The following is a 14,227-nucleotide window of genomic DNA, read 5'->3' on the forward strand; positions in this document are numbered from 1 at the left end:
TTTTTTCCACATGATCCAATCATCAATAAAGCAGGGGCATCTACCCTACCTTGAATCTCGAACAGAGTTTCAGAACTCCGCCTAATCTATTCCACGCAAAGCAGAAACCCTGACAATCAATCAGTACACTGCATACAGAGTTCATTGCATCGCATCTCCAGAAGTGCATAAAATAAATCAAACATTTGCATATGAAGCATAAGCCAAGTTACTCATCAGATGAGGTCCCTACAAGCAATCAATTGATATTCTACTGGATCACTCAGAGTTACCATTGTGGTGTCATCTCCCAAAGTCAATCATGTTCATCTTTCTTCAACCCAGAGTTGATGTTTTTGTGTTCAACCCAGAGTTGACTTTCATCTTTTAACCCCGAGTTAATTATCTTTTCCCTCTCAACCCAGAGTTGACGGCCATCTTGTTTCTTTTCCCACTCAACCCAGAGTTGACGGTTATCTTTTTTCTTTTCCCGATCAACCCAGAGTTGACGGTTACCTTTTATTCAACCCAGAGTTGATCCTTGTCTTTCTTTCCCATTCAACCCAGAGTTGACGGTTATCTTTTATTCAACCCATAGTTGATCCTTCTCTTTCCCATTCAACCCAGAGTTGACGGTTGTCTTTTGTTCAATCCAGAGTTGATTCTTTTTTCTCAACCCAGAGTTGATGGTTACCTTTTATTCAATCCAGAATTGATTAGTTCCTTTTTCCCACTCAACCCAGAGTTGACGGTTATCTTTTGTCTATTCCCACTCAACCCAGAGTTGACGGTTATCCCTTGTTCAATTCAGAATTGATTATTCTTTTCCCACTCACTCAGAGTTGACGGTCACCTCTTATTCAACCCAGAGTTGATGTTTGTCTTTTATTCAACCCAGAGTTGATGCTTATTTTTTCCCACTCACTCAGAGTTGACGGTCACCTCTTATTCAACCCAGAGTTGATGTTTGTCTTTTATTCAACCCAGAGTTGATGCTTATTTTTTCCCACTCACTCAGAGTTGACGGTCACCTTTTATTCAACCCAGAGTTGATGTTTGTCTTTTATTCAACCCAGAGTTGATGCTTATCTTTTTCCCATTCAACCCAGAGTTGATGGTTGTCTTTTACCTTTCCCACTCATCCAGAGTTGACGGTCACCTTTTATTCAACCCAGAGTTGATGTTTGTCTTCTATTCAACCCAGAGTTGATGCTTATTTTTTCCACTCACCCAGAGTTGACGGTCACCTTTTATTCAACCCAGAGTTGATGCTTATCTCCTGTTCAACCCGAAGTTGATTCCTATCTTTTTTCCACTCAACCCAGAGTTGATGGTTATCTTCTTTTGTCTTTTCCCGCTCACCCAGAGTTGACGGTTACCTTTTAATCGACCCAGAGTTGACCCTTATCTTTTTCCCATTCAACCCAGAGTTGATGGTTGTCTTTTACCTTTCCCACTCATCCAGAGTTGACGATCACCTTCTATTCAACCCAGAGTTGATGTTTGTCTTTTATTCAACCCAGAGTTGATGTTTATCTTTTGATCAACCCAGAGTTGATGTTATTGTTTCCCTTCTTGATCCAGAATCGATGTTTATCCAACCCCGAGTTGACCTCTTTCTGTTCTTCAACCCAGAGTTGACCCACTCTCCTTCTTCAACCCAGAGTTAACTCAGAGTTGAGTGTTATTTCATTTCTAACCCAGAGTTAATTTGATCAATCCAGAATTGATACATCCTTCCTCAAGAGAGTTGGCAATACCATTTCCTCCCCAGTGGATCACATCTCATCATCAGGCAAATTTTCAGGTTTACTTGATATTTAATCTTCTTCTACCTTGAATGCTCGAAAGGCTAGCGCCAATCACGCTTTCAGGTTTAAGACGATTAAATAGGGGCAGCTGTTGCACCTCAAAATTTGCCCACCTGATTTAACTTCTAATTGGCTTATGCACCTCATAATTTCATTCATTTAGGTCATCTAACTCACCATGCATCATTAGTGAATAAACCTGACATTAGGATCGAGGATCTAAAAATCGGGGCTTCTATTTCAAGTCTGACTTATTTAAATTCTTGAGTATTGAACTATGGGAGTAGAGTTTTGAAGAATATGAATTAGGGTTTATTTCCCTACAAGGTCGAAGATTGGGTCCCCATTACTATGTCATTGCAAGGAAAAGAGGCTTATATAAGTTGGCTTTTGGTTTAAAAAAAAATCAAGTTGGGAAGGTTGACTTTTTAGTTGACCGATTAATATTATTTTGGGCCATTTTGGCAAGTGGTTATTCTATAGCTCTCATTCAATACAAATGGAGGAAAAAGATCATTCAAATTTTATTTGGAAATCCATATATCATTTGCCATTCAAAACCAGCTGCATTTCTAACAGTTCAGCCCTGTTTCATTAACTACCTAACATTCAGTTTTACAGAATTCAAACCTGTTTCAACCATATCCAAATAGTTCCATAGAATAACCCAATACAAGTCTAAACTTGCTGCACAATTCAAAACCTGCCTTTTTCAGTACATCCATACACAATCATCCCTTTTACTAACCAATTAACCTTTTACTAGTTCCTAACTGTTTCTAAGTTCAATTCCTTTCCTAACTTTTTCTAAATAACCAACAAACCACAAACGATTCCAACCAATTCCCTAACTTCTCATAACTAAACTTCAGAAAAATAAAACAGTTACAAGAGCCCTGATTTTCTCCCACTAACTCAAATACTCCTAACTGTTATAGCAGTCCCTTAATAATCTTCACAATCTCTAACCACCTACAACTGTCAATAACTGATCCTAACTGCCCATAACTTCCAACTCTAACTAACCTAAACCAACTCTAACCTATCCTAACCGATTCTATAACTACCAAAACAGAATCCTAACTAATTGTAACCAACCTAACAGAACTAACAGAATCAGAACAGAATAACAGAGAAAAATGAGAGATTGGAACTAACCTTCTCATGTTCAACCTCTATATATTATCAGCATCTTCACCATTTTTGTTCTTCCCTACTCAGCTCCACTTCTCCACCATCTTCAACATCAATCTTCAGTCATCACAATCTTCATCTCCGAACCACAATTCTCGCCATTCACCTCTCTCAATCCGTCATCACCTTCTCCAATTCTCTTCTTCCTTCGACCTTCACATTCTTCTCTCAGAATTCCCTCTTTGACTATTCTCTCATCTCCATACACATCAAACCTTCATCCTCCAATTCATCTCCTTCGTCCACCACTTCATCACCTTCAATCCACAATCTCAACTCTCCCATTCTGCAGAATGTGCGATAGAAGATTCAGAAAAGGGGAAGAACAGATTCACACAAAAAAATCAAAGAGAAAACTCACGATAATCTCCATCCCTTCTTGATTCAAGAGCTTCAGCATCGCCACGCCACAACATCAGCATCGCCATCATCGCACCACATAGTGTTCATCGTCATCAACGCGTCATCACGCTCACACCTTCAGCGACTTCGTGACAGCGTCCAATCATCATCATCAAACGCGACAAGAAAGACCTCATCGGGACCACCGCGCCGTCGCGACCGGAGAAAGAAGATGAGTTAATCAGAGACCGAGGAAAGAAACGGAAGAGGGATTGGCTTCACGTTGGAGGATGACTCGAAGGATTGATCGGATTTTGCTCCGCCGTGTATGCGTCGGGAGAGACGGAGAGTGTTTCAATCTGAGGAGCTGAAGCATCACGTTTGGTTTGCCCTAATTCCTTTTTTTAATTTCAATTTTATCTTTGTTAATGTAATCTGAATATTAATTAGCCTAAGGTCCATACTAATTGAATGTTATAAGCTTTAATTAATCATTATTGAAAATGGATATGTAGATTAATCTGGATTAATTGAATCATTTTGGCATAATAATCAAAAATAATAAAAATAATTGGATCAAAACTATAACAAAAATCAACCTTGGGCCTGCTACGAATTCCTGCCTCTAGGCCCGTCACTATCTTTTTTTTGCACACAAAAGAAATCCTGATATCAAAAAATAACCATGGGCCGAATTCATTCTGACACCCCATTAAACCCATTACACCTTTTTTGGCAGTCTGAATGAATAATAAAAACAACCTTTGGGCTGGGCCCAGCGCCTCTACTTATCACAGTCCTATTTTCATTTCTCACACCCTGTGTACATAATTTTACATGTTAGGTTTAGTTTTTTATCATATTTTTAGGCAATAAAAATATAGCTATAAAATCAATAAAAATTTCCTTGATTAATCTTAGATCATTTTAGGATTTAATTTTAGTCTCTTTACTCAATTTTTCACATAAAAATAGTTCATAAAAATAATAGTCCTTTAATCATTTTTTGTACTATATTTTTGACTTGTTATTTCATGCTTGTGTGTAATTTTGTATCATTGTTTACATTGTTTTTTACTTGTAACTTCACTTGTATGTTCCCATAATTTTAGGACCCATAATCTTCATGACTTTTAGGTTAGTCTTCCCTTTGAAATCCTATAATTTAGGTAGACTTTAACTTGACAATTTAGGACTTAGCATCATTATTAGATTAGGTTCTTTTCCTTTTTCTTTTCAACTTTAAAACATTAATAAAGGACGACGCGAATCATGCTAATGCCTTTTTTTAGTGTGAAAGAAATGATTGGGGCGTAGGCCCCGATGTATGTTCTTTCCCACTTAGCGGAAGAGAAATGATTGAGGCGTAGGCCTCGGTGTATTTCTTAACCGTTATTTAGAGAAACGATTGTGGCGTAGGCCTCGATGTGCATTCTCTAAATATTCAAAAATTGTATTTCATTTAGAGAAACGATTGTGGCGTAGGCCTCGATGTGCATTCTCTAATTATTCAAAAACTGTATTTCATTTAGAGAAACGATTGTGGCGTAGGCCTCGATGTGCATTCTCTAAATATTCAAAAAACTCTCTTTTTTATGGCATGATTCAAGTCACAAATTAATTTCCCTTAAAAGACACCTAACCAAAAACATTTCAAAATATCTAATAAAGGCTCAAACCTAAACAAAGTAAGGAAGTGATGCGAAGCCTTGTAGTGGGTTTTCGTCCATCATGGAATTACACCTAAAAGACACAAACCAATTTTCTCTCTTCTCTCTCTTGCCTCCGAGGCATTCTTTCTCTTGCCTTCAGGGCATTCTTTCTCCTAATCGGACACGTTATTTCCGCTCCATTCCCAGCTTAAGACTCCAGAGGTCGAGCAGCGGAGTGCGAATGTAACTGTTCAACTAAAAAACACAAAAACAAACAAAAACTAAAGAGCCGAACTACGGCGCTCTGATTCCTGAAAAGGATACGTAGGCATTAGGTCGCGGGGCCTAAGCGAGCACAACTATTTATAAACCTTATTTTCCCCGTGTTTCTTTTCTTCCATTTGCATGCATTCCCTTAGCATTAAGCTTTAGATTTATACACCCTTTAGATAGCAACAAACATAGGTGGATACCATCGAGTACGATGGGCGTGAGGGGTGCTAGTACCTTCCCCTCGCGTAACCGACTCCCGTACCCTATCTCTGGTCGAAAGACCTCATCCTTTCCTTATTCCAGGTTTTCTGATATTCCTTTCCCTCCTTTGGGATAAATATATTGGTGGCGACTCTGTTCATTTTCGCGAGCGTGCGACAATGACATCCTTTAAGATTAGAGTCTTTCCATTGGTGAACTTCAACTGTATGTCTCCAATACCAGCATTAATATTAATAGTGGGAGCATTTCCTAATAATAGTTTTTTATGTTCAACATTTATGTATGTTTTGAACATTGCATGTTCATAATAGACATGACGAGAGGAGTAGGTGTTTATCTGTCAATCATCAGATCTGTCAACCATGTTGATTTAAGTGATCATAACAATAAATTACTCTTCAGTCAAATTAACACGTGCATTACATTTTTTAGCCATATGACATGATTTTCCACAATTGAAGCAAGAGAAAATACCAGTGTCATTTATTATAGGTGGTGATTGTTTTCTAACAATTTGAACGATTAGGACTCTTAAACGACTCTCATTCTTAGTTCAGTTTACAACACTGTGGTTCTAATTCTTTAATGGTTTTTCAAATGAATTCAAAACCACACTTAATTTCTTTTTATTGTTTAAAATACCCAAGACTTTCATCTTTCTAATCTTGTCTCTAAGTTTATTTGTCTATTCGGCGGCGAGTAATTAGACTCTCGATTGAAAAATTCTTTTGTTTTGAGGCGGAGCTATTTTTTGAATACTTTCTAACCATGGAGGCAGTTTGTCAATAATAACAGCAGTTTTAATTTTTCATCTAAAAGCATACCTTCAGTGATGATCTCGTGAACAATCTTTTGAAATCAGTGACATTGATCCTCCACAGATCTTTCATCTACCATCTGATACTTCAAGTAGTGACTAACAACATACTTCTTTGTTTCAACATCTCCAATGTCTTACTTCTTTTTCAAAGCTTCTCAAATTTGTTTTGAAGTATCGTAGTTAATGTAATAATCATACAGATCATCTATGTGTCCATTCAAAATATGATTTTTGAAGGGATAGCCATTCTCTTTCCGTGAGGAGATTTCTTTTCTTAGTTGTAAATCATTTTTTTTAATATATGCAACAGATTCATATTCATTAAAGTTAATTGCTCCGTCTGAATTCACATATTTCTTACTATTAATTTGTTCGTTTGATTCAAAAGAAACAACAAGAATATCATTGATAAAAACATTGACAATCCTTTTTAAGGTTAATAACAATCACATTATTTTGCCAAACGTTTGAAATGACTTTTCTCAAACTTAAACGGTTTGTCAGAGACTGCAGCAGAAATACCAATAATATAGTTAACTATTCCTTCCATTTTTCAACTATACCTTCCAACCATTTTAATGTATACACGCTATACGATTAAAATTGATATTCACTAAAAAAACACAAATAACTTCCTATGAATACTAATTTGATCCTTAAGAATTTAAAATATTGATCAAAATAGTTTCTGATAGTGATATGTCACTACAAATTATCCCCAAAAGTAATAATATGACCAGCATTTGAGATTTTGTAAGGACCAAATAAATACTTAAATGATTTTTCAGAAAATATATAAGTTTCTGTATATTTTCATGAGGACTAGTTTAGATGTTTCCTCTAAATATTCAACTATTCAAAGGCACATAATGTCCATACAATTAATCATAAAGTTGATATTATTAATTCGTATGATCACTATTTACAGCATCATAAAAGTACTGAAAGAATTACAATATTCAAGAACCAGCAACAAAACCAAAATAACATTTTTCTCTTCAAAATTCAAGTGGTGCTTGAATAGCTATGAAAACTATAAAACCAAATTTTAAGCATTCAATTACAAAACAAACTCATCAGGTAAGAATTAAGATACCTCATGACGAACGTCTTCCGTTTTCGTCCGACATCATTCCCTTAAGACTCCTGGCTAACCAAATCGCTGTCTCCCTTGGCGAGACCTTGTCTTTGCCGAATGGCTTTAGAACAACTTGAAGTTCCTCCAATCTGTTCTGCTGCAACAAGTCTGCAGACAATTCCAAGAGCTCTTCGAGCGCTTCTGCTCTCTGCTGAAAAGATTTCACGTCAAGTATTTCCTTCGCTAGTGGTTTGCCTTCTGGTTTGTCTTCGGTGGTTGTAGGAGTGTTGCATTTACTATGCTCAGCTGAATCGGATTCTGAAACTAAAGAAGCAGCGTTGTTCACTTCTTGTTCCTTAAGGCTAGGATGATCGGAGACACTCGATTTCAAGCTCTCGGCGTCGGAGAAACTTGTGCTTGCATTTCTCATTTCAAACTGATCGGAAATGTTTGATTTCAAGGTAGCAGATTCAGAGGAAGTTGAAGATTTAAGAGTCATGGGAGAGGTTACGTTTCTCATTTCTATGTCATCTCTCATAGCATTGATGAACTTGCCAACGTCGACATTCTGAACTCCCATTTCCACTGATTCTTTTACCGGTTGATCACTCCCAACACGGTAACTACTATGGCGAATAACATGGATGATATCGTCAAACGCTGCAGGAAGATGACTAGTATCTGGCCTTTCTTGGCTAGATAATTTAGTAGCAGTAATTACAGGAGCTGTTTCAGTGACCAACGACAATCGATCCTTCACCGTGAATTTGTCATCACCAGTGACAGTTTCAGGTCTATTATTGAGATTGTTTACCGAACCAAATTCATCACAAACAGATTTTTCTCCGGAGATTGAGGGTGGATTTTGGAGAGACTTGGTTAAAGCCATTTCCTTAGAAATATCTTGAAGATCTTCGATTTCTTCTGCCGCTTCAGCAGGTGTACCAACGGATCTAGTTGTCTGATTTTTCGGAAGACTATCTTCCAAGGCAAACATTTTCTTAGAATTCTCAACAGGAAGATCATCAAGAGTTAAATTGGAACTCACTTTTTCATTACTAATGATAGTATTCTGAAAATTCAGGGTGGCTTCATTGGAATCCTCGGACATTTCTTCAGCCATCTTACAATGCGAACACGTTGTCGACTGGCTGCTGTCTGGACGTGATTCAATGTTTGTTGCATTGTTATGATTGGGAAGTATATGTTCTCGCATGTCAATAAAAGTTGTTGCATCGTCAGCAAGTTCACATCCTTGAATCGAAACCGATGATGAGGCAGAATTACTACTGTCTGTTTGCAATCCTTTAGAACTTCTTTCAAAAGCCTTCTGAGGTTCTCTAGAAATCTGTCTAGAAATCCGTGGAACACCGTTGAACATCTGGCATTGGTTCATCTCGGATTCCTGGCCTGAATTACTTGGACCTGGCTTCCCGCTATCGTTCACTGCATTTGGATTATCAACTCCTGCCAGCCTCATCCGTCCCGCAAAAGAAGGTCGTCGAAGTAAGCTTGGAGGAGTTCTTTGCCTTGGCCTCGGAGGAACTCCATCTCCTTCAACTTGTTTTATAAAACCAGATAGTGGAGTCGTATCAAGTTTCGGTTTAACTTTCGGTGACGGCTCTGTCATTAGTAACTGCCAGTACATAGAAACAAATTTTAATGTTAAGTGGAAACCTTAAAAAATAGCTAACTGTGACAATTCGTATACCAATTAAAACCAATTTCAAAAGATAATGTACCTGGAGCTTTGAATGATATGATCCTTGTATTCGTTTTGCGGAATCTGGGGTTGCCTTTACAAGTGGAACACCCGGTGACTCTAAATTAGCCTTCAAACCAGGAGAAATGATAGTAGGTTTAGGCAATTTAGACAATACTTCTGTATTTACTTTCTGCGCCGATACTCCAACGGCCTTAACACGACTTCCCCTCATCGGAGAAGTTGCGTCCCTACCTCTCCCTTCCTTCAATGCCATCATTATATTTCTGATTGTTTTTGGCTGTTTAGATTCAACATTAGAACACTGTTCGTTGTGAGATGATTTTATCGCCTCTTGCTCTGAGCCATCATCATTGATTAATGCAACATCTATCTCAGTGGCTTTGCTATCACTCGTTGGCGTTGTCGCCATTGTCGTTGCAATGTTTCTCTCAATTGACATTAAACTATCTTTGTCACTACTTGAACTGGTACTGTTCTGACTTTCGGCCATATGTTTTTTGGTATCATTGACGGAAGAAATTGGTTTTTCAGGAGAAAAGGCTGTTAGAGGAGCGAAAGACGGACGATACTGATCAACGTAAGGTTGCAAATAAGGATGCTTCAACACCTCAGATGCCTATTGTGAGAAAATATAGAGATAGTTTAGAGGAAAAAACAAGGATGGTAAATCATTTCCAAATTTGAAAAATATTGTTCTCGTGCGATGCTTACCGTTGGTCGATGCTCGGGGCTTTTTCTCAACATGCCTTTTATTAGTATTTTCCTGTAGGTAGAGTATTCAACAATAAGAAAATAATGAAAAAGTACTGATCATAGCAGAAAGTAGATAAATACTTACAATGAAGGGGAATAACACGGAGGCAACGGCCCGATAGAGGAACGGTTTATCTTGCTTATCAATCCTGCCATATCCTGAAACATAATTTCCGATGCATTGTTAAACACGCATAAGAAATAATATTGTGAGATACCTTTACATACATAAAAAATATGAAACAGTATAGAGAATCACATGACTAACATACATCACCGATAAAGTAAAAATGTCGAAAGAAACTTACAAAAGCTTTAAAGGCAGGGCGATGAGCAGCCATCTCATATACACAGCAGCCTGAACAACAAAATTTCATTTCAGATGCGCCAAAAACCAAATCTGCAAGATTATCAGATGCTTGCTTATAGAATACATACCTAATGACCAAATATCAGATTTGAATCCATACGGAATATCTGCAAGAAGTTCAGGACACATGTAGTTTGGAGTTCCTACCACCTGCATAGAAATGCACTTGTTAGCTTGTGGTTAAGGACATATTTGATTTTAAAGAAGAAAGAAACAAGTTCTGTATTTCATACATACCGAAGAAGCCAAATCATCTGCTTTTAGTGTCTTAGCAAGCCCGAAATCTCCTACATGCCAGAAAAATACAGACAAACTTAGGATGAAAAGATGAAAACTTAAGTATCTATATCCAACTAAATAAAAAAACGGTAGATGAACTTACCGAGGCGGATATCATGATCCTTGGTAAGAAAGATGTTGGAACACTGTCAGCAGAGTCAACAAATCAGACCTAATATATTTCGAATCGATGACAAGAAATGCAGGCGATATATTTTGCTTCATGTAAGAATACCTTTAGATCGCGATGCAAAACATAATTTGAATGAAGGTATTCCACTGCCAAAAGTAATTGAGTGAACCATTTGCAGAGTTTCTGAACAATTTCAACAACTTCCAATATGAGATTACATACTTTAAAACATTAACTCGAGATTTTGGAAAACAAGAATACCTCCTCGGGAAAGTAAGCACCGTTCAATTTTTTCATTAGTTCAGCCCTGTTACAAATTTGACGAGAAAACAAGTAAATTTAATAGTTTGAGGAAAACAAGTATAACAAAGTTTGAGAAATTTGGCATACACAATTTATGAACTTTTTACATTAAACTGCAAATTCATAGGTTTAGACTTACATGTCTCCACCTTCACAGTATCCAGTGACAATGCAGACATAGCAACCCTACAATACAAGTAGAATTTACTTAGGTGATAAGAAAACACTCTACGATAGCACAATTTCTGCGATGACATCAAGGTTTCTATTAGATTCTAGGTTAGGCCTAATTCATCCTACAATGTGGGACTCTTTAACACGCCTCACGTCCAGAACTAGACATCTGAAACTTGGATATAAATGATAGGTGGCCGGATAATGAATCTTGGATAGGCTCTGATATTATATTAAAATTTGGGTTAGGACTAACTCATCCTACAAAACCGGCTTGTAAGGTGAGAATTGCCCCCATTATAAACACATATTGAGACCATATCCTTTTCAAAGCGGGACTCTTCAACCATTTTTAATGTCTCCTCCACCTCAATTGAGGCTGCATTTAACAGCGATTCTTCACAATATCAAGGATTGTGCAAACCCGATTCAAAACCATGATCATAGTCCACTCCTTATCAGTTTAGATCACATAAAATGAAATTGTTTACCTATCAACAAATAGTTGAAAGAATAATAAGAATATGATAGTCAAATCATACAAAATATTAGGGTCACTCACCTTCTCAACCCAAGCCTCCTTGAATTCGACAATGTAAGGATGCTTGATTCTTGCAATAAGAGCCATCTAGAATTTCCAACAATCAACAACAGTTAAATCACTTCCAAACAAACAAAAGCAGATTCCAAGCATATGAATCAAATCAACAAAAAGTGATTCACCAAAAAAAGGAAAAAGTCACCTCTTGATGAGCAGATCTTCTGCATCTTTCAGTCTGCCTAGCAAGCCTGATTTTTTTCAACACATATCTACAAACAAACCATGAAAGAAAAAAAAAAAACCTTAAATCATCAAATTTCACATGAACACAATAAGATAAACCCATCAATGAAATTTCAACCCAAAACATGTTGATGACTATTACTTCTTTTTCTCAGCCTTGTGATTAACAAGAATAGCAGCACCAAAAGCTCCACGACCGATCTGTTCCATGATCTCATACTGATCCATCTTAGATTCCATTCTTCTAATCTCCAAACAAACAAAACCCAATTTTAGCAACCAATCTCACACCATTACCCACTTCTCAAAATCCTAACTTTCCACATCAAATTGCTGAAACAAGCTTCTTCTACATTGCTTCTATGAGAATTTCTCTAACTCTGATTATATGGCTTCATTCAACAATGAGCAACAATAACAGCAACCCTTGATGATTTCTGTGAAGAATCACAATAAAGAAGATTGAAAGTTTCAATCTTTATTGCAAATGAATGCTGAGAACAAAGCAAGACACAACACAAAAACATACACACTTTCTCTCTCTTGAATTAAATGAGGAGTTTTTAGAGAGAGAAGAAGAAGAAGAAGAAGAGGAAGAGGAGGGCTTATGGGTGTGCTTGGTTTTTCGCCGACAGTCACAGCTGGTCTACCAGGTTCAAGGTTTTCAATTTTCTTTGTTGTTTTTTTTGTTTTCTTGTTTTATTTTAAATTAAAAAATTACTATTTTTAATTTCCAATTTGAACCTTGTTGTATTGTACATGTTCTTGTTTTTCCTTTCATAAATTCAATGTTGGTTTTGATGGTGAAAATGAAGTATGAAGAATGTCAACTTCATGAGAGAAAAAGAAATATTGCTGTCAGATTATCTATTTATTTTTCTATAATAAGTAAACATTTCAATTCTCACCCAACATCTTGTGGATTGAATACTATCTATCTAATGTTTGTTTTTTAAGTAGTACTTTTGTATCATAAAAAACAAGGTTATGTTATGTTCATATATTTTTATTTTAAAAATCATTGTCACCTTAAAATTGCAATATAACTTTTATTTTGTGTTTTTTCATTAATATTTATTTTTTATTAGATTTGATTCTATGTAACTAATTACTAAAAATCAACTCATTTAATTGTTTTTTCTTAAATGTGTAAATACTTTGATAGAAAACAACATATCATTGAAAAGCTAATTTGCAGCCGATAAACTTATATATGTAAATCATTGAATTCACATTGACTAGTTGCAATGAAGGGCATAAAAAAAAAAAATTCTTCACCCACCTCCTAACCTTCTTGCCCACCCCTGGTGAATTTACCACAATACCTCTTGTTTCGGAAGTTCATTTTCGAAACTGTACTTTTTTTCTTAAAAAAGGTGTTTTCGGAAATGTATCTCCGAAAACGTGTTTTTTTTAATATAAAATATTGATTTCGGAGATGCATCTCCGAAATAAAGTTACTTTTCAGAAAATGTGGTGTTTCGGAAGTTCATCTCCGAACGCACCCCCTTGGAGAATTCGGAAATGAACCTCCGAAAATATGTCTGGACAGAATAAAATGAAAAACAACAACAATTCGCTTTATTTAATCGGGTGAAGATTACAACGATAATATTACATAAAATTAAAGTTACATATTGTTGAACACGGGTAGGTGGGGATGAGAGAGTGGTGGGGAGAAAAAAAGGCTTCCAAATTTCAAAAGGTTTTTTTATTCTTTTAATAAAAATACGTACTACTGTAAGTAACAAATGACGGAGGAGGTGTAACCGGGGCCGGAACATATGACGGAGGAGGTGGATGTCCGGAGGAAGAAGAACCGGAGGTACGTCCACCGCGAGACAAAGGAGTCAATCAATGTAAGCTATAGTTTATCATTATCATCAGGGGACGTCATTACAAAAAATTGGGAAAAAAATCTTATTATTTTTAATCTTGATTTTTTAGAAATGACGTCCCCAGATGATAATGATAAACTATAGCTTACATTGATTGGCTCCTTTGTCTCGCGGTGGACGTACCTCCGGTTCTTCTTCCTCCGAACATCCACCTCCTCCGTCATATGTTCCGACCCCGGTTACCACTTCCAAAAACTAACATGATAAATCCAATACAAAAACACTGTGCGATACAATCCGAAATCAGAACAAAACAAAACAAAACACGTCAAACAAAACAAAAACATGTTATTCTGCCCGACGAGCGTTACAAAATACACATCAAACAAAATAAAAACACGGTATTCTTCCCGACGAGCGAACTCCTCCGAATGAAGATAATTATAGCAATCCTCATCCCACTCAGTATCAGAACCATCAGCGTTGATCACGCCTG

General features: G+C 36.7%; 1 protein-coding gene across 1 annotated transcript; it reads right to left on the reverse strand.

Moving 5' to 3' along the window:
- Positions 1-7,178: 7,178 nt before the first annotated feature.
- On the reverse strand, positions 7,179-12,662 carry LOC131601801 (serine/threonine-protein kinase Nek5-like). The gene is made up of 14 exons (XM_058873695.1): positions 12,036-12,662; positions 11,853-11,919; positions 11,672-11,737; positions 11,075-11,121; positions 10,894-10,939; positions 10,735-10,815; positions 10,603-10,645; positions 10,458-10,507; positions 10,289-10,370; positions 10,159-10,208; positions 9,936-10,009; positions 9,809-9,860; positions 9,114-9,713; positions 7,179-9,007 (listed from the first exon to the last, which is right to left on the reverse strand). The coding sequence occupies exons 1-14, from the start codon at positions 12,131-12,133 to the stop codon at positions 7,391-7,393; spliced, it is 2,973 nt and encodes a 990-aa protein (XP_058729678.1). The 5' UTR covers positions 12,134-12,662; the 3' UTR covers positions 7,179-7,390.
- Positions 12,663-14,227: the final 1,565 nt, after the last annotated feature.

Source organism: Vicia villosa, linkage group LG5, assembly GCF_029867415.1.
Source record: "Vicia villosa cultivar HV-30 ecotype Madison, WI linkage group LG5, Vvil1.0, whole genome shotgun sequence".
NCBI lineage: Eukaryota > Viridiplantae > Streptophyta > Magnoliopsida > Fabales > Fabaceae > Vicia > Vicia villosa.

Coding starts and splice junctions, on each gene's coding strand:
- LOC131601801 (XM_058873695.1), bottom strand. CDS start 12,133: ATGGAATCTAAGATGGATCAGTATGAGATCATGGAACAGATCGGTCGT. Junction 10,940..11,074: donor TACTGTGAAGGTGGAGACAT/GTAAGTCTAAAC, acceptor AATTTGTAACAG/GGCTGAACTAATGAAAAAAT. Junction 10,371..10,457: donor CAGATGATTTGGCTTCTTCG/GTATGTATGAAA, acceptor ATTTCTATGCAG/GTGGTAGGAACTCCAAACTA.